This window comes from Akebia trifoliata, chromosome 4 (assembly GCF_017979445.1).
Source record: "Akebia trifoliata isolate Shusen 1 chromosome 4, ASM1797944v1, whole genome shotgun sequence".
Taxonomy (NCBI): Eukaryota; Viridiplantae; Streptophyta; class Magnoliopsida; order Ranunculales; family Lardizabalaceae; genus Akebia; species Akebia trifoliata.
In genome coordinates this window covers 40386850-40406052 of record NC_141378.1, presented here as the reverse complement: position 1 = coordinate 40406052, position 19203 = coordinate 40386850, and the positions used below count along the sequence as shown (strand labels likewise).

The 19203-nt window shown below is 35.5% G+C and overlaps 2 protein-coding genes across 2 annotated transcripts; both read right to left on the bottom strand.

Moving 5' to 3' along the window:
- Nucleotides 1–2689: 2689 nt before the first annotated feature.
- On the bottom strand, nt 2690–4082 carry LOC147404961 (mitochondrial uncoupling protein 5-like). Its single transcript, XM_086441095.1, has one exon. It carries the CDS (start codon nt 3788–3790, stop codon nt 2825–2827), a length of 966 nt encoding a protein of 321 aa, XP_086297221.1. The 5' UTR covers nt 3791–4082; the 3' UTR covers nt 2690–2824.
- Nucleotides 4083–16938: 12856 nt separating this feature from the next.
- On the bottom strand, nt 16939–18524 carry LOC147404960 (Eukaryotic aspartyl protease family protein). The gene has a single exon (XM_086441093.1). The coding sequence runs from the start codon at nt 18464–18466 to the stop codon at nt 17156–17158; it is 1311 nt and encodes a 436-aa protein (XP_086297219.1). The 5' UTR covers nt 18467–18524; the 3' UTR covers nt 16939–17155.
- Nucleotides 18525–19203: the final 679 nt, after the last annotated feature.

Below are 19203 nucleotides of genomic sequence, written 5' to 3'. Positions count from 1 at the left end.
ATTTCCAGCTCAACCATTGGTTTTTGTCTTTTTTTTTTTTTTTTCTTTTTCTCATTTAAAAAAAAAGGGTTCAATTTTAATTTGGAAGATTCCGAATCGTGGTTTTTAACAAGTTTTTTGCCATTGGACTGGAACCCCCTAGTTTGGTTTGAAATGGCTGATTCAATCTCATTAGTTGGGGCCTAACCTTCCAAAATTTGTTGAGGCCGGCATTAATTAATAAATATGTACTTATGTTTAAATATAACTGATATTTTATGTGTTAAATTAGATTAATAGATTACATAATAACAAAATCTCATGTTTTTATTTATTTATGAAAATGCTGAGCTAACATTGAAATTGACATTGTTGACGTGGATGTATCTATAGAATTATAAATATTTTTCATCAAGATACAAGTTAGAAGCATATATGGTTATGTGCACACGAATGTCCCCAATGTTGTCAATTTCAATGTTACTCTAGCGCACGACTCTTTTTTCTATTTTATTATTAATCACACGTGTTAGATTAAACTTTCTATTTAGAACATAAAGGAACTTATATCAAATCATGATGATTAGATTATTGTTGCCTTAATTTGATTCTAATTGTGAATATCCTCACATTAGTTTTCCTTCTACTCAATGTGGAGAAAATCAATCTTCCAAATCAAATGGGAGGTTTATGTGGTGATGTGGGCCAACTCATTTACCCAAAGAGACTAATCCAATGGATAGGGTCCGAATCAGATTGTGGTGGACCAATGATAAGGATTGCATCAGATCTAGAACCGATCCGATAAGAATCCGTCAAAACGCTTGTTAGATCGGGGTTTTTATTAGATCCAAATCAAATATGATAATATTCGAATTGGATTTGTTCAAATCATAAAAAACCTTTATATACTTAAATCAAAATATATAATATATTTTACTTACTTTCTTATGTTATCAGAGTCCTACAAGTTTAGGGCATGGTTGATCTAGAGCAAATCTGGTGGATTATGAAATTTGATTTTTATTGGAAGTTTAGGGATAATAAAACCTGTGATGGCTTAAAATCCAACCCCAATTATTTGGGGACCGACAATTTGATATGGGTCAGGTGGAGTTTGGCTTACCCAACATAATTGTTTAATTAAATCGAATACTTTCACATGGTAGCTGACACATTGACGTGGCCGTACATATAACACATGAGTTGGCTCATTTCTAGTCTTGACATGAGAAACACATACATAATGTTTCAATTTTATAGATAATCACAATTTTCTAATTTATATCTATTTCATCGTGTAAACATGAAATCCAATGATCAAGATTTATCCATACTAGGCTTAGACCCATAGCCCTGACACATTGCAAAGCAACTTTGAAGTAGTGGGTTCAATCCATTCTGAAACTACTAACTCATATAAGACAAAAGTCATTATCATAGATTTTGTCATAATTATTGTCCCATGAATCGTCCTCTATCTTGATAATACATGTTTTGGGATAATTATCTTGAGGATCAATCTAAATGTTGGATTTCATATTTACACAATAGGGATCATGTGTTTCTTCAGGAGTAATTTTTCATTGCCCTTGTCTAAAAGGGTTCGTCTCATAAAATATTATTTGAATTTTGTTGACATATTTTCTCTATTGGTCCTAATTGTTGATTTTATTCCAAAGTGATATTTTAAAAAGTTAAAATCTATTATTTTAGTTATTTTTGAAAAGGCCTATGCAAGCCTAGCTTGAAGTACAACCCAACCCAAAAGTCAACACATAGTAGGTGATTTAGACATGCCTCTTCATGCTTAACAAAATAGTAGAGATACTAAAATGCCCTCATCTTAACCTTTAGCCTAAAATTTAGATTTTTCTTCCCAAAACCAATCTTCTTCAATTTCTCCAATCTCCGTACTTAAGCTTATCTTCAACTCTTCATTTTCAACATAGAACTAACTTTTTATATAAAATCATATATTTTTCTATTCAAATCCCATCATTTTTAATTTCTCCAAAAATCTTATTTGTTTTTTCTTCTCAAAATCACTCATCTTTAAACTCAGCCTATGGGGTATCTTTATTCTATTCAAACTTCTATCTTCATCTCTCATTTTTTACTGTCTCTTTCATAAAAAATCTCAAGTTCAAGTTGAAGACTTAAAGTAGATAAAATCTTAAAATAGATTTTGAGAAAAAAAATCTCAATTTTTTACTAGAATTTTAAGAGGACGGCATTTGAGTCTTTAGGAAAAAGACATGTTAAAGGATGCATGGCATCAATTTCAAAACATAGGTGGTATCTCTAATATTCAACAATACCTAAAGGGCATGTCTAAATCACCTAAATATAATAATTAGTGAGCAAAAAAATCAAATGGTCTAATTCTTTTGAGAGTTTTCAATTTTAATTTGAACTTGAAAATATCTTTTTTTTGACAAAAAATCTATAATAATCTATGATAAATTAATATTATTTATTTATTTTATAAAGATTCGATTGTATAAAAATCTTGAACCGAGAATTAAACAAATAGGCTAAGTTTACATTTTCTTATTGTGAAATTTAATTGCAACTTGTTCCAAACCAACCCAAAACTATTGGTTCCATTCGAATTCTAAGTTGCACCCCGTACAGCCTATCACCACCAAGTCGCAAGATGCCAAGAAGCAACCAACACACCTAACAGATATTTTTAAGAAATGAAACGTGGGTCTCACAATAATATTTCATTAAAAAAAACATAGAAAAAAACATCTCCACGTGCCAATCACACGCTTACAATAATATTTAAAAAAAAAAAATTTATTAATATTCTTCGTCGTCGTCATCATCATCATGAAATCTAGAAATCTTTGAGAAGCATTCGGACCTGTTCAAGGGTCACAAACAACACCACAGTGAAGGGTCCTTGCCTCGAGATTGTTGGAATAAAACCCTTATACAAAGCCATGGGTCCCTCTGCGCGCACTGTCTTCATAGCGCAATCTATTGCTCCCGAGTAAGGTGGGACCTCTCCAGCCTCCACCTTCATATTCATCACTCTAGTTTTAATCACATCAACCGGATTTGACGCAACGGACGCAACAAATCCAGCCGCGAAGCTCGCAGTCACGTGGGTCCCAAGCCCATCTCTCATCAATTTCTTTTCTAATATTGTCTCCTTGATCTGATCGTACGATGCCAGCTGTGATGCTGTTACAATCATCGCACGATTCACTGTAAGCGATGATCCGCGCCACAGACTAACAATTCCCTCTTGTTTTGACATACGTGATATAGCGTCAATAACGCTCGTGTAGTTACGGCGTTGGGTTAACGGTAATCGACCGTCAGCTTGCATACGAACCATTGCCACGTCAGCTGGATTACCTACTGCTGCTCCAATACCACCGGCTATTAGACCGGCTGCTATCTTGCGCACTAACGGCATGTTTCCTGAATTTGGGTCGGACCATTTCTGCTTTAATATGTCGTAAAGACCCATGCGAGTCGTGGAGTAGAGAGTTTGGCGGAGTACGGTTGCCGATACGCCTGAGAAGAGAGCGGGTACGCCTTCTGTTTGTACGATACGGATACCAACAGAGACTGGACCGACACGCGGAGGTGGAACTGGAGGAGCGGATACGGGTGCGGGGCCGGTACGGGTAGCGTTAAACGCGTAAGCGGGTCGGATAGTTTGGGCGGATGGGTTTGGGGTTTGGGTTTCGCCTTGAAGCTGCATACGAACCTTGATTAGATCTAGAGGATGAGTTGAACAACCTGCAACGATCGAAGCGATGCCTCCTTCGACAAATCCTTTGACACCCATTTTGATTTTTCTGTCAAAAATTCGATTTTGATTCTCAACAAGAATTGGGGATCACAAAAGAGAGATGGGTTTATGAATTTTTTTTTTCTGAAAAAAAATAAAAAATTTTGGGAAAATTAACAAGAACAAAAGGTAGATGTAGACCAATTGGAACTAGGGTTCATCTCACTGGAGACCAAGAGATGAGAATGGAGGTCAAAAGCTATAGAGCAAGAATGAGGAACGTTGGGCCTCTGAGACATACAGTGAGAGAGAGAGAGAGAGAGGATGAATGATTGACTGGTTGTGTTTGAGAAAGAGAGAATTTATAGGAGCAGAAATAGGAAAGTGAGAAGGAAATTGGGAGTTACATAGTTGAGGAAAAATAGAATAAGTTTTACGCGGATGTGGGTCCCATAATGACTCAACTTTGAAGTTAAATAATGGTTCTGTTTTTAAGAATCTGAACTCCGAAAGAAGGTCAAATAAATGACTTAGAGCTTAGAAGAAAAATACAACTTTCTCATCAATTAGTATTAATTTTTTAAGTATTTATGTCATGTGGTCATGATTTTTAAATTCGTCTGAGAGACTGAGATGTATCACCCAAGTTAATTTGGTATTGGAGTCCAATGAGACCAACTCACAAAGTGTTATGAGACGATCGTGTATCGTGAGATAAGCGAGTCGTCTAGGATAATATTTTTAAATATCTCGGACAATACGAACCAGACAACATAGAAAATGTTTAACTCACGAGTAAAACAAGACGTATCGGATGAGATTTTCAAAATCTCGTCCGAGTCAAATCCGAGTCAATCAAGACAAACGAGTTAAGCTGGATTGCATATTTATCAATTTCTGTTGGGTTTTTTTGTGGCTATATTTCTTCTTGGAACCAAAGAATCAAGGTGAATTATAGATATTATCCATCTTCCGATCCATTCCCAAGATTTTTATATATAAGTCATTTACTTTGCCCTTTTTTATATATAATTTATGTGAATGTTGGATTTGACTAATGGAACTATTTATTAAAACAAACATCATACATATCATATGATCTTATTATGGAGATTGAAGCAAAAGATTAAAGGGAAAGTTAATCAAAGAATTTAATGGGAACACTGGTTCAAGAAAGTTCTATATTACCAAATTACTCTAATTTATATGTTCATTCGATTAATAACAAACGAGATTTTTTTTTAATTTTATATTTTTTTTGGATTCATTTTTTAATAAGACTCATTTTTGAATATTTTTAGAATTTTTAAATTTTTTAAATAATTAAAAATCATTATCTCAATGTTGAATAAGACAATTCAAACGAGACGAGATATATCATCCGAGTCAACTCGATATCAGAGTTGAACGAGACAAGATGAAATACCGAGTTTAAAAACCATCAACTCGATATCAGAACTGAATGAGACGAGATGAAATACCAAGTTTAAAAACCATGCACGTGGTTAAAAGTTGATTATTATAATGGATTAAGGGCTTATTATTATCTTAATAAAATTTGGTGTGGCAATAGTAACTCTCTTATTTAATTGATTTAATTAGTTAATAAAGCTGCCAAGGTGGACCACCCGTTCAACTTGTCAATTATTAGCACTGAAAAGCAAAGTGGGATATTTTCATGACACATGGATTTTTAATATTTAATTTAAATTCTTACTTTTGAGATTTTTTTAAGACACCACGTGTAATATAAGAAAGCCCTTAATGGGTGTTTTATATTTATTTCACCCATTAATTTTTATTAATCTTTAAAATACCTTTAAATATGCCACGTGTAATTCAAGGGAAAGGGCCTATCGAAATTTTGAAGCGGATGACCGCTTCAAAGTTATTCCCAGATTTCAAGTACTCAACGTAATTGGAGTCATTATTGAGCTCATCATATTCTTTGAAGATCCTAGAGTTTAGCGATACTGTTTCATCTCAAAAATATATAAAACGAAAAAGTCAAAGTCAATATGAAAAAATCAAAAAGTCAAATTTCAATAATTGGATCTACAACAAACTCAATGGTGTTCTTGATATATAGGGTGTTTTTGTTTTCTATTTTAAAATATATTTTGTAATTTTTGAAAATTTAATGATACCCATTTTTATAATTCCCTCTTTTACAATCCAATCAAATAAAGGTCCCATAACACATTAATTTGTCCCACGATGGTGCACCCTCCCTTAGCTGGTGCATGTGATGTGAGGGCGATGTTGTGCCCCAAGACTAGTCATTGGACAAGACCATGGTAGATTGGGAAAAGCCCAAATACCCGATTATCAAAAAATAAAAGAGAAAAAAGTACTATAATAATATTAAATTTTTCTAAAAATACAAAATCAGATACATTCTTTAAATAATACACGAAAATAGGTATATGGTATGTGGAATTTGAGATGTTTCAAATCGATAATTCTTAGTTCTCTCTTGATCACATATCATGTAATTGAAGCAACACATTCTGATTATCAAGAAAGGTAGATCAATTACTGTCGAGTGTCTTCTTCATATCAATCAATTGGCCACGATGATGTAGATCTAGTGTCGGTTACTCTCAGTGGCCTCCCTTCTAAATATGCTTTTCTTCTCACTTCATTTAAGGTTCCATCTGACCGAGTCAAGTTTGATTTATTGGACAATCTCCTCTCATTCGAAGAACTTGCTTTGATCAAGTCCTCCTCTGGGACCCCATCCATAGAATTTACAATTTTTATCATCTCTCAAGATTCATTTCAACTAACTTTGGGTCACGAAATTAATGATTCAAACCCCTAATAAATAACATGGTTGAGGGAGGGACCATGACAATGTTGACAAGGTGGACGCTAATAACTCGTTCAATTAGCCAATGTTAGGCCAGATCTATACTCGAATTGGCCATCTTCTTGTAATCGACTGCCATCTTCCCATGGACTATGATTTTCTAAGAAGAAATTCCCACCCCACAAGTCTGGGTTTGTGATTTGTCACTCAAACACCAATTACAAATCAAGTTTGGTACACAAAAAGGAGGGGTTGACAAATCATGCCATTTCAGACCTCTTCAACTTATGACTTGTTGTCTATCAATAATGGTCAGATTTCTTGCATTCACAATACATGTTTTCATTATCTTTTCTCTCTTTATTGGGTGGAGAGAGATGGTGAAGAATTTCTACTCTAATATAATTTCTAATTTATTAAGAAATTAGTATAATCTTTTATTTCTTATATTGAATTTTTTTTTTATACCTCGTTAAAATCTTACACTTCCATTTATCGATTTTGCTACAGAGGATCCGCTTCCATTATTTTTTAACTCTCCCAAAAGGAAGGGTGCATAAATTGATCACTTAACAATCTAAGTCTAATGGATTCGATTTCTCACTTTCTATGAAGGAAGGGAGAAGTAAAGTCCATTACAAATAAGGGCGGAGCAAGGATTTTCTTGTACAGAGGGCAAACTATAGTTTTTTGATAAGTGAAGTGTAGACACGTGATTTTCGTCATTACAACGACCACATCTACTAAAATTTGGAGTCGCCACCATTCAAATTGTAAGTGGGTGTGAATGGTCACCCGATGTACATTTTCCAAAAAGTGATATTTTTGGCATTAGTGACTCGCGATGGATAGGAACTAATCAAACCTAGGGATTCGAAAGTAAGCAGCTCGGTTAGAGAAAAGGGAAGGTGTTAGGCACCTTTTTCTCTTCGCCAAGTGGTGGTAACCTCAACACAGTTCGGTCATTTTGATTTTAAAGAAAATTGAAAAGTAATGTGCTATGTGTGTGCATTTGTACCCTAAGTAGTATTGTTTTCGGCTTGGATCATGGGATCATTTCATTAATGGAAATGATCCTAATGACTTATTTGCCTTAGGGACTACTTATTTAAAATAAAATGAAAAAAAAAGAAGGGGATATTAGAAGATGGAGGATGAGAGGATAGAGAAAGAGAGGGAGGGTATTTTGAACCTTCAATGATCTCTTTTCTTTCCTTCTTCTTCTTCTTCTATCCTTCTTAGGTCCTTAGTGGAGTATGAGAGAAATTACTTTTTAGAGGATGGTATGAGAGAGTAGTAGAGATAAGTAGAGAAAACTTGTTTTCTTTTTTGTGAGACTTGGTGAAACTTGGTAACCATTTTTGGAAGGAAGGGAGGGATATTTATAGTGTTTGGAGGATGGTTTGATGGATATAATAGGGTTAAAGGTTGGGAGAGTGGGTAATGACATGGTTTTTAGAAGATGGGAGCATGAAATTTGGAGTGAATTTAGGGGTAGTTTTGTAAAGAGTGGAAATGGATTGTATTTTAATCCAAATGGTTTGGATCCTACCCAAATCCATTTGGGTAGAGTGTTTGGTGGGATGAGATGAGTGATGGTTGATGGGGGAGTGGGGGTGTAAGAGGGTTGTTTGGAGAAGGAGTGTTAGGTTGATGAAAAAGGGTAAGGTGTTTAGATTTGGAGTGATGGGTAGTGTAAGAAATTGGTTGTTTGATTTTTGGGAGAATAAATGAGGGAATGACATGTAGCATTATGATGAGAGGGTGTGGTGATGAGATTTGTTGATTGGTTGATGGGGGTTGTTTGATTAGAGAGAAGAGTGTGGGTTAGTTGGTTGTTGATGAGGGAAGTATGGGTTGAGGTGATTTCATGGGAGTGTTTTAAGGAAAATGATGGGTTGTGATGTGGATGGTTGTTGATGTTAGAGAAGGATGATAGATTGAGGTGTGTTGAGTATGGGTTGTGATGTGATTGGTTGGAGAATGGGGATAGGTTGGGTTAGGGTAGAGTATGGGTTGAGGTGATTTTGGAGGGAAGTGATGTGTTTGGTTGATTTTTTTTTAGAGAATGATGATGGAGATAAATGATTAGATGAGGGAGGTGAAGGGTGGTGATGACATGTGTCATGTTGTGATGTAGAGAGGGTGATTGGTTGATGTGGGTAAGGGTTGATGGGTTAAGGTTGTGGGTTGGATAATGAATAGGGTATGAATAATGGTTTATGGATTTTTGATATATTGGACTTGGACTTTTTTAAAGGGTTATGGATTATTTTTACTTGGATAGGGTTTGTTTTGGATTGGATTTTTGAGGGTAAGTTGGTTTTAGGTTTAGGTGGTGTGGAGTTGATTTTGGGTTAAGGATAAGGTTGGAAAATGAGTTTAGGAAAGAGTTAAGGGTTTATGGGCCTTGAATTGACTTAGAGTGTTTGGGGTTTCGGAAATGGAGTGGTAAAGGTAGATGAAGGGTAGGTATCCCAAGTCTCGCTTTTTTAATTTATCTATTTTTTTTTTTTTTTGGATTTTTCGCATTTTATTGATTTGATCAAAAGTGCCACGTGTTGGCAAATTGGGCCTTTTAGGCCCGCTGGAGAATCATCGATTTTTTTAGATGGAACGGTGAAGGTTGGGACATCATAGGATGGATCCGATCCTTTTGGTGGGTCCCTTGGACCCTTGGGTGGTCTTAGGGGCATCGATTTAATCAAAACTGTCATTTTTTAATGTTTTGGGCCTTAGAGGCCCGTTGGCCTATTTTGTCAGAAAATCGATATTTTGAATGAAGCAGGGTAGATGGGAGTATGCCGAATCTTTTTGGTGGACCTACTAACCCATTGAGAGGTGTTAGAGGCTTGGATTTTGGCAAAAATGTCAGATTTTAATGTTTCGGGCCTTCGAAGCCCGTTGGCCAAATTTATCGAAAAATTACTATTTTTAGGCCCTTTCGAGTGAGGGCCCGTTCAAATTGGGGTGTCTACATGAAGAACTTGAAGATGAATGGATTTGAGTAGAAAATGCAAATGTTGAACAAAAGGACATTTAGGTAAATTTTTCATTAATCTATGAGAGAAGACACAAATTAAGGGGCAATGTCATCAATTTAAAAACATGGATAAAGATGTCAAATATTGATCAAAATACCTACATGCCTACTTGACTTTGATATTTTCTAATAGATTATGTAAAATGACCTCAATACCCTCGACTTCAACTTAAAATAAAATACCTTTTGATTTATATTCAAAGTGCCATTCATCTTCAACATATTGAGTAAATTTTGTTTACCCTATTTTTGAATCATAGGACTTGTCTACGTTAACCTTCAAACTTAAAGAATAAGAAAGAACTTTTGAAATAAAAGATATTATTTTTTCAAAGAAAATTTTAAGGTTTTTTACAAAGGGATTAATGCGAAGTTCAAGATGATGGATTGAAGATGAGATTAAATAGATTAAAATTAATTTTGGAAAGAAGTTTAAGAATTTGAATATGAGATTTTAGTGACAAGTTGAAGACAAGGGTATTTTTGTTATTTCTTGTTAGTGTAGAAAAGAACAACAACGTGACCTAGGGGGGGGGGGTGCACATTGGATTGGGTAAATCCGAGAACCGAACCAATCCGAAGTCTTTTGGATTGGATTGGTTCGGATTGAGCATGGTTTGGTTCGGGTGCGGATTGTATATAAAAAAATCCAATTAATTTGGTTCGGTTCTGGATTAGGGGTATAATAGAACCGAACCAATCCGAAAACCGAACTAATCCGAAGTATCTATTATATTATATATATATATATATATATATATATATTTAAAATAAAACTCTTTTTAAGTTTCGTTCTTCTATTATCTATTTCTCTCTCTCAACTGTGTTAGTATGTTACGAAGAGGTAACTCATCAAAGTCTTCAACTTCAACTCCTCCATTTTTTTCTAACAAAAACTCATAAAAAATGTACACATATCTCTCTCTCAACTCTTAAATGGATCAACTCATTTATGAAAAAACTTTTTCAAAGAGTTTGATTTTTTATTTTTTTACGATAACCTTTATGCCATGTTTGTTAGATGAAATATACTATGCGAACCTAGACTTAGATTCGTTAATCTACCATTTATGGATTAGTGTCCTCACTAATCCATCCAAAATACCAATTTTAAAATTATAATTTTTTTATTCTCATTGAGAATCCTCTAATTTTTAATTTATACAAATTTCAATCAAAATTTAATCATAAAGTCATTTTCATTTTTAAAATAGGCATTATTTATGATATGATCCAAATAATTACTTTTTTGAAACAAAAAATACTAGTTTTTCTATTTTGAAAGTATGAGAGCCGAGAACCGATCCGAACCAAGGTTGGTTTGGATTGGTTCGGTTCCAAATTTGTAGAACCGATCATATTTGGTTCGGTTCCAATTTTGTCAAAATCCGAACCAATCCGAACCATGTGCACCCCTAGGGGGGGAGTGAGGTAATCAGTTGAAAACATAATGACTTGTAAAATATTCACCCAAATGTGGAGGGGTATCCAAAAGTATTGTAAGTGGGAGGGGACATGTCATGAATTTGTAAACATAGGGGTATCTCAAACATCCACTAAAAATTGAAGGGACATGTTATCAATTTGAAAGCAAAGGGGTGTCTCTTAGAAAAACACAGGAAATTAATCAAATAGGGGGGACTCTAATAAATCCAAAAAATTGAGTGGGGGTGGGGGCAAACATGAGGACAAATTCAAAATATACCAAATTATCAATGGGTTCATGCTATTTTTATACATTTTTGTGGGGGCAAGTACCCCAAGCCAACCCTCTCATTTACTAGAAGAAATCTGAGGTGTTCACCAAAGGATGTCAAATGGTACACATTTAATCGAACCAAACCAAAACCAGAATCCATAAGATAGTTTTGAGTCCTTCTTATTGGAACTTATTAGAGTTGGATATCTTGAAACCGAACATAATTAAGAAAAAATAATTGAAAGAAATCGAGAACCAAAACTGTTTAAAGAAAAATATTTTTCTTCTTTTTCAGCCATGCTCACAGAAATTATTGTTGGTTCAATAGTTTTTGTAAGAAATACTTTGTTGTATAACATGCATTTTTTACAATTTATTCGAGTAGAGAAGACGAAGTCCTGAGAAGGTGAATAACCTTAAATCTTAACATTACCGATAATGTAGTGCAATTAATATAGGTTAAAGTAGAGGTTATTAAAAAAATTGTTATTTGTCAAGGTTGGTCTGCAACCAGCTACTAGCAGTGTGCAACTACTTGGCCTCTATTGGAATTCAAATGTGATTTATACCAACCACAAAAGCCAAGTTTTAGTTGGCTGGTCCAAACGTTAATACTCAATGGGATCCAAAGAGTGTGCCATAAGTAGGACTGTTAATGGGCCATGTTATTGGGTCCATAAATGGCCCTGTTCTAATCATTGGTAAAAAGCCTAGCCCAATTCTCACCCATCTAATAGCAGGGACAAACTACATACAGGTCTGAGACCAGCCCACATTTATCTGGTCTACTTCACACATTGGGGCATCCAATAACTTAGCTTCCATGCTCGATCGTAGTCCTAAACATGACTTGGGCCTATGCAAGTCCATAATCTACCCAAAATTGGTCCACGATGAGAAGCATCTCTGGTTCCGTACATACATCCATGTCAGCAATGTGAGAATCGATGTCCATTTTAATGTTACTTGAGCATTTTCCAACTTTTTAAACTATGCTTGTGAGAATAGTGGATTCAGCTAAATCCATTTTAGTTTTTCTCTTGACCCAAACCTTACTTGGAAAAATATTTTATAGAATAATGCTGAAGTGATATCAAGCTTGTACCTCATATCGTACACCCTAATGTGAAAGTGTGGAGGAACTGTAGATTATTTTCATCAAGATACGAATCAAAAAGCATCTATAATTCCTACACACTTTCACGTCAAGACGTGCAATATTATGAGGTACAATCTTGAGGTCACTCCCACATGACTCTATTTTATACGGTTCTGGGTATATGTGGAACCAACCAGTTGACACCCTTGGATTATTCCCATTGTTTCACCTTTCGATCTTGACCTTTGTTAGTTTGGGATCATAACTAGCATTTAGCGTTGCCAAGTTATTCGATTGTACACAATATTTTTTATTTATTTAAAAATATTTATAAATTTATTGAATTTTTTAATTGACTTGTCCAAATCAATTCTCAAGTTGTTGATTGTGGACATCCGTGTCAAGTCGAGTTCTGAAACTGTGAAACTTTAGTTTTGGGGGATGGGAGTAATCGTGAGAGAATAACATCAACAAGTGAGAAAAACATTTTGCCTCCTGGGGTGAAAATTCACTTTTTGGAAATTTGAAATACAAGGAAAATATGTAATCATACACCTAAAAATCGCATTTTCCTAATTAAAATATTTTCAAACTTAATAACCGGAAGCAAGTTTGGGTAGTGATCCACAATACGAAAGTCCAACGCAACTAGAAATTCATTCGGGACGATTAAAAAATATTAGTCTAGGAACTGCTTCCTCCCAAGTAGGGATGTCAATTGAACCCGTTGGCCCACTAACCTAACCTACCCAAAAAGATCGGATTAGCGCCTTGATATTGAATCCGTAAAGGTAGTGCTCCAACCTGGGCAGGTTGGATAAACCTAGGCTCAACCCAAGTGGTAGAACCCTCAACCCGAGCTCAACTCTATCCAACCGTCGGGCCTGAGCTCAACCCAAGCCTGATCTTCTAAAATTGGGTTGATCTCGAGTTAGCCCGAATTAGGTAATTTTCGACGGGTTGGCTAATTGAATATGACTAATTTCATTTTAATCAATAAATAAATTTTATATCTTAAAAAAAAAAATATGTAGCATAAAAAAATCAAGGCCACTAGTAAATAGAATCACATACAACCTCCAAATCCATCATTGAGAGAATATTTAGACAAATCATACTTAATCAAAGTCCACATTAATAATATCCAATTGTACACAAGCCATGATAAGATCGAATAAAAAAGTTAAACTAAACAAAAATATATAATTACTATACAATTATATATTTTTGTTGGGGTTGAGATATTCCAACCTAGGCTCATCAGTTGGGTTGAGTTAGGGCCAGTCCACCCAAGTTGCAGCCCTACGTAAAGGTTCAATGCCAAGTAGGTGTGTTAATTAAGCCCACTAGCCCACTAAGCCGGCCTTCCAGTTGAAAAACAAAGATTAGGCCCTTGGTATTAAACCTGCAAAGGCACTGCCGAGTTCATAATTTTCAGCTCATCATATTTGGGTTGGGTTAGGGCTTAATAATGCCCACCCCGCCCTGCCCGCTTCTATCTAATGTACTAGAGTTCGTCTGTGCCTATGGCTGGGGCATCTTCTTTGAGATTAAATTGTAGAAGCAGAACAAAATAAAAAAATTATTTGATTTTTTCCTGAAATCTACAAGGATGTTGTGTTGGACTGCGAATGTGATAATTCATGTAGGCCAACAACCCCTAGAAATACTTGAGATCTTACTAAGTTAGGAAAGAAATTGTTTTGTTTTTAATAAGAGTCGTGCAGGGGTGACATAGGATTTACTGTGATTCTCACAATTCTGACGTGGGCATGCATACATTACCGTAGATGGTTTTTACTCGTATCGCAAGGAAACACATCTATGGTTATTTGCACATCCCACATCAGACTTGTGATAATCGTAGTAACTACTTTGTGTCATTTCAACATTTTCCTTTTAATAATTAAAATAGTTAGCCTTGGAGGCTCTCTACATGTAGAGAGTGGAACCCCTTCTTTATTTTGACATTACTTTTAAAGAATCTCTTAGAGACGATTTTTCCAACTTTCACTCTTTAAAGTAAAGAGCCAACACACTTTAAAGAGTTTGCTGGAAATGTTCTAAAAGATGAAAAATAATAAAGTGGGTTAACAGAGTAAAAGACGAAATATAATAAAATTAGAGAGAGTAAAGAAGAAAGGTAATAAAATTAACTCCACAAAAATTGTAGTTTGATGGAAACTTTATCTTAGTTGGATGAAAGTTTGTACCCTCACAAAAGTGGGCTCTATGGTTGTGTTTTGTTATATAAATTTGTAAAATATATAGTGAATGCATATTTTTGTAATAGAACTTAATTAAGAGTAAAAAAATTTTGAAACTACAATTTTACTCTCATAAATAACCATTATTCGTTAAATAAGAAATCACTTTCATTTTTGATTAGATAATCTTCACACATGCACACACAAGAACGCACGCAGGCACATTTTTTTCTTCTTCTTCTTTTTCATCAACATTTTTAAAATTTTGATTAATTTATATTAAAAAAACATTAAACGCAGTTGAATCATCGGAAACTTAAACAGATATGTTCATAATGTTGGGATTCATATCTGATCTCGAACGGTCAATTGGATGAAAGAAGGTGATATGTAAGAATAACAAATGTGATAATTCTAATTTAACAGATGAAATATCCTTTTAAGGGAAGAATGACGAACATGAATAGTCGCTCCAAACTTTTCTGAACCAAGAAACCAATAAATATAGGAATGGAATTTGAAAAATTCATGAATGATTGAAATGAGGGTTTTGAACCATTTTTTTTTTTTGGATACATTATTACCAGTTAGCACGATCCACTACACGGAAATGTTTGTATGGTAGTGATGGTGTAATTAGGGCTGTCAATGGGCAGGGTCAATTTTGGATCAGGCCATAAAAGGACTTGTGCTAATCAGACCTCAGTATCTTAGCCCAATCAGATCAATCTAATGGATGGGTTAGGTCCAAGAAAGCTTAAACATGTCTAAGCCGAGCCTGTATGTTTTTGGAATTTGGGACCAAATTATAGACCAGTCCAAGCCCAAATTATATTCCTTCTATATATATATATGTGTATAGGGTTGGGTTATGGTGACCGGTGATGCATGAAGAATGACACAAGATCCCGATTGTGTAAACATGAAATAATAAGAATAATAATCGAATAGAAAACTAGTGATGTATTTTACGGCATTTACCATTTGGAAATAGTGACCATGGTTTTAAAACTCGGTTTCGCGTCTCGTCTCGTCCATGTCAGATATCGAGTCTTCTCAGATGAGTTTTCCAATAAGTTTGAGATGTCTCGTTCAAAAAATTTTAAAAAAAATGAGCATGGGGTTTTATATCTCATCCGAAAATTTGACTTGTTAGTCTATCTCGTCCAAGCTTGATACCGAGATAACTCGGGCGATACATCTCAGTCTCAGACGAGTTTTGAAACCATGATAGTGACATAGTCACACCATTTTACGTTTTAAACCCAATTATTTATAATAATAATAATAAAAAATAAAATAAAATAAATAAAAAAACCATTTTTTATGGGTCTATGGTTTATTTCTATTGCCTTGTGAGCTTTTGTTATTTGGTACATTGTTTAATGTTGGATTTGAAGATAATGTCATGATGTTAAGATGTTTTTTTTCTTTCAATAGTTTGTTATTTTTCTTAGTACATACATCAATAGTTAGACTTGTTTTTAGCATCATAAAATGTACAATTATGTGTGGAAACATGTTGTTACCTAGCAAGTTAAAATTTTAGAAAAGTGTCTTATTATAATTAGTCTATGAATATATATAGATAATTTGTATTTTCCTCTTAATTACGTATAGCTCCAAAGAATTGGTTCAATGGCAATTTCGAACTGATAAGCAGCGAAAGTCTGTAGGTCGTGAGTTTGATACCCAATATGAGCATTAATTCCTCGGGGCCACCCATGAGGGCGCACCCTCAGTTACCCGTTGTGTGTGATGTGTGGGCATTGCACATTCTCAGGGGAAGGGACCCACACGCCTTGGCCCAGGCCTTTAGCTCATCTGGTCCCACTAGTTGGTCGTAAGTTCAGATAATCCCGTCATAAAAAATAAAAAATTTAGTAAAATTCAATTTTCTATGTAATTAGCTGTTGAAGTCACTCTCATTAAATTGAGTGCAGTTGCAATCTTATAATCGTTGCAGTGATGCAGATGCCTAGTAAAAAAAGGCTCCAAATGGGCTCAAAGTTTGTAAATAAATTCTTGGAAATTTGAAAATTTCGGAGTTGTTGTTGCGGTCGTCATGTAGGTCTGACTAACGGGCTGGACTTATTTCCAAGCTCAAGGCCGGCCCTATAAGTACATGTATTATAATAATAAACACAAGAAGGATCCATAGGTCCATTAACAGCCCTAGAATGACTCCTAACAAAATCAGAGAGCTTCTATTGCCACACCAACTCTTACTAACGGCACCCAAAGATGTATGCTAATTCTATGGTGGTCTACATATGATTTAGGGTGGTATTAGCAAAAATTGGTGTGGCAATAGAATCTCTCAATTATTAGCATATACGTCAAACTTCAAACACAGTAACAATCTTAAAAATCCTAAACATATTTTCATTATTAAATCCTTACAATTTCCATGAACATAAAAAACACATTAAATACACTTAAATGAACATAAAAACATATTAAATACACTTAAATTTTTTTTTTCTTCATCAAACACTGATAAATAACTGAACAAGGAAACAAAACATAGAGAACACTAAGAGATGGAAAGATCTAAGACTACTAATTACAAAGCTCACGAGCGATACCCAAGCGAGAATTCGTGACATCGAAGAGGATTCTAAGGTTCTGTTGTTGAAGATTGGCTATAACATTTAAAACTGAGTTCACATTGCTTGGAGCTGAAGCCATGGCCAAACAAGCCAAAGACCCAGAACTACTATGGATCAAAGTGTTCTCCATGGGCAATTTCAGATCCATACCCGTAAAATGCAGCGTAATTATAGGTGTTAAAGCTTCATTTGTGGTTGTAAAACAGGTATCAAATGCACCCAATGATGAAATTGGTGCATTAATTTGTTTTCTAAATTCATCTCTAAGAGCACTATAAATGGGTTGAACAAACCGGGTTATAACCGTACCCGAATCAATTATAGTTCCACTTCCGGTATTCGGGTCGAATGCTAGGAGCTCCGGGGCAATGGGGACAAGGATTTTACCGACGCTGATACCGGTGAGGTTAACGTAGTATAATGATGGCCGGTGCGGGTTACGGAGAAGTGGGGTAGTTTTAATGGTTTTGGGTTGACCTGTTGGGCCGAGTTTCAGTGACCCGGAAAAGTAGTAGGATTTGAAACTGGGTAGACAATAGGAGAAAACACCAGAGTATAATGACCCGGATTGTGACAGAAGTGACATGGGGCCCCGACCCAGACCCAGTAAACCTTGGGGCGGAACTGACCCACCAGAGACAGTACTGATGCAACCGAAGGAGTAATTCGGGACAATATCGAGGGCTAACCTTAGAGAATCTTGAGAGAGTGTAGCCAAGAATGAAGAATCTCCACCGTACGATTGGTTAAATAGGCACGGGCTTGAGCCAGATGTCGGGCATTCAAGGCCTCGGACCTGGGTACATTGGGTCATTTTGCAATCTACCGACCCGTATGTGGAAGACATGTTGGGAGAGAAAACTGTAGAGGAACACCCTACACAGCCGGAGCAGGGAACCCATGCTACATCATTACTAGTGTCCAAGACCATAAACATGAGTTGACCCGGTGTACCGATTTTGCCTCGGGCAACATAGTTACCAATGTTCAAAGTTTGTTGCCCGGATGCAATTGGTACTGAAGTCTTCTGTGTGGCTAGACTCGACAAGTATGTGATTCGTTCCGAGTCTTTGGAAGCCATGTTGATGACTGTGTCGACCCATGACTCGGGCTTTGGTGGGGAGAATGGAGAGCATTTTCCGAAGATGTGGAAGAGAGAGAGCTCTGAATCGTCGGATGGAGTAGGAGAGGTGCATGGATTGTAGGCATTGGTGGTTGAGATGAGAAGGGAGATGAAGAGGAGTACAGTAGCCAAAGCCATGACTCACTCAGTATAACTCGTCCACAACCCGAGTTGAGTGAATTTAGTATAAGAAACGCTGATCGATGAAAAACGTTATATAAGAAAACTTGGTGGGTATAATTACTGAAATACCCTTTACTGCATTAAAGTTTATTATGCTACCAAGTACCCAGGGGCAAGGGATAAATATCTGTTTTAATGAATTTGGATCCTGTACTTCAGGAACTTCCGTAATTATCAAACTCTTGCTAACAAAAGCAGCACATTTTAGGTGTCATTCAGGTATTTATGCTTGGCCCACAAATTTAAAATTCATATTTAATTATTGGATTAAAATATTTTTCTTTTGTGGTCTACAATTAGGAGTGTTGGAATTTTTTTTTGCTTATTAACTCTGTTCTTTGATCTTCTTCTTAGTTGATGTTGATGGAACTCTTGGATCATACGATTGCATCTAAGAATACGCATGGAGGTGAAAATCTTGATCTAGTGTCACATTGGGCTTGTCGGTCAACTTATTTTGCTCCAAGTCAAATTACGTGCCAATTTGAAATTATGTATTTACGATCATTTTGCACGTGGGATTTGGTTCTCTCAAAGGACATGTCGATTGGCGATTTGCCATTAGGATTCCTCTTGTCCTTATGATCCCAAACTATTGCTTACATGATTCAGCTCCCCAACTTGCATGTCGACTGATCAAGAATCAACCATTCCAAATCTTCATTTTGCACCACATAACACTCTTATTTTTA

Coding starts and splice junctions, on each gene's coding strand:
- LOC147404961 (XM_086441095.1), bottom strand. CDS start 3,790: ATGGGTGTCAAAGGATTTGTCGAAGGAGGCATCGCTTCGATCGTTGCA.
- LOC147404960 (XM_086441093.1), bottom strand. CDS start 18,466: ATGGCTTTGGCTACTGTACTCCTCTTCATCTCCCTTCTCATCTCAACC.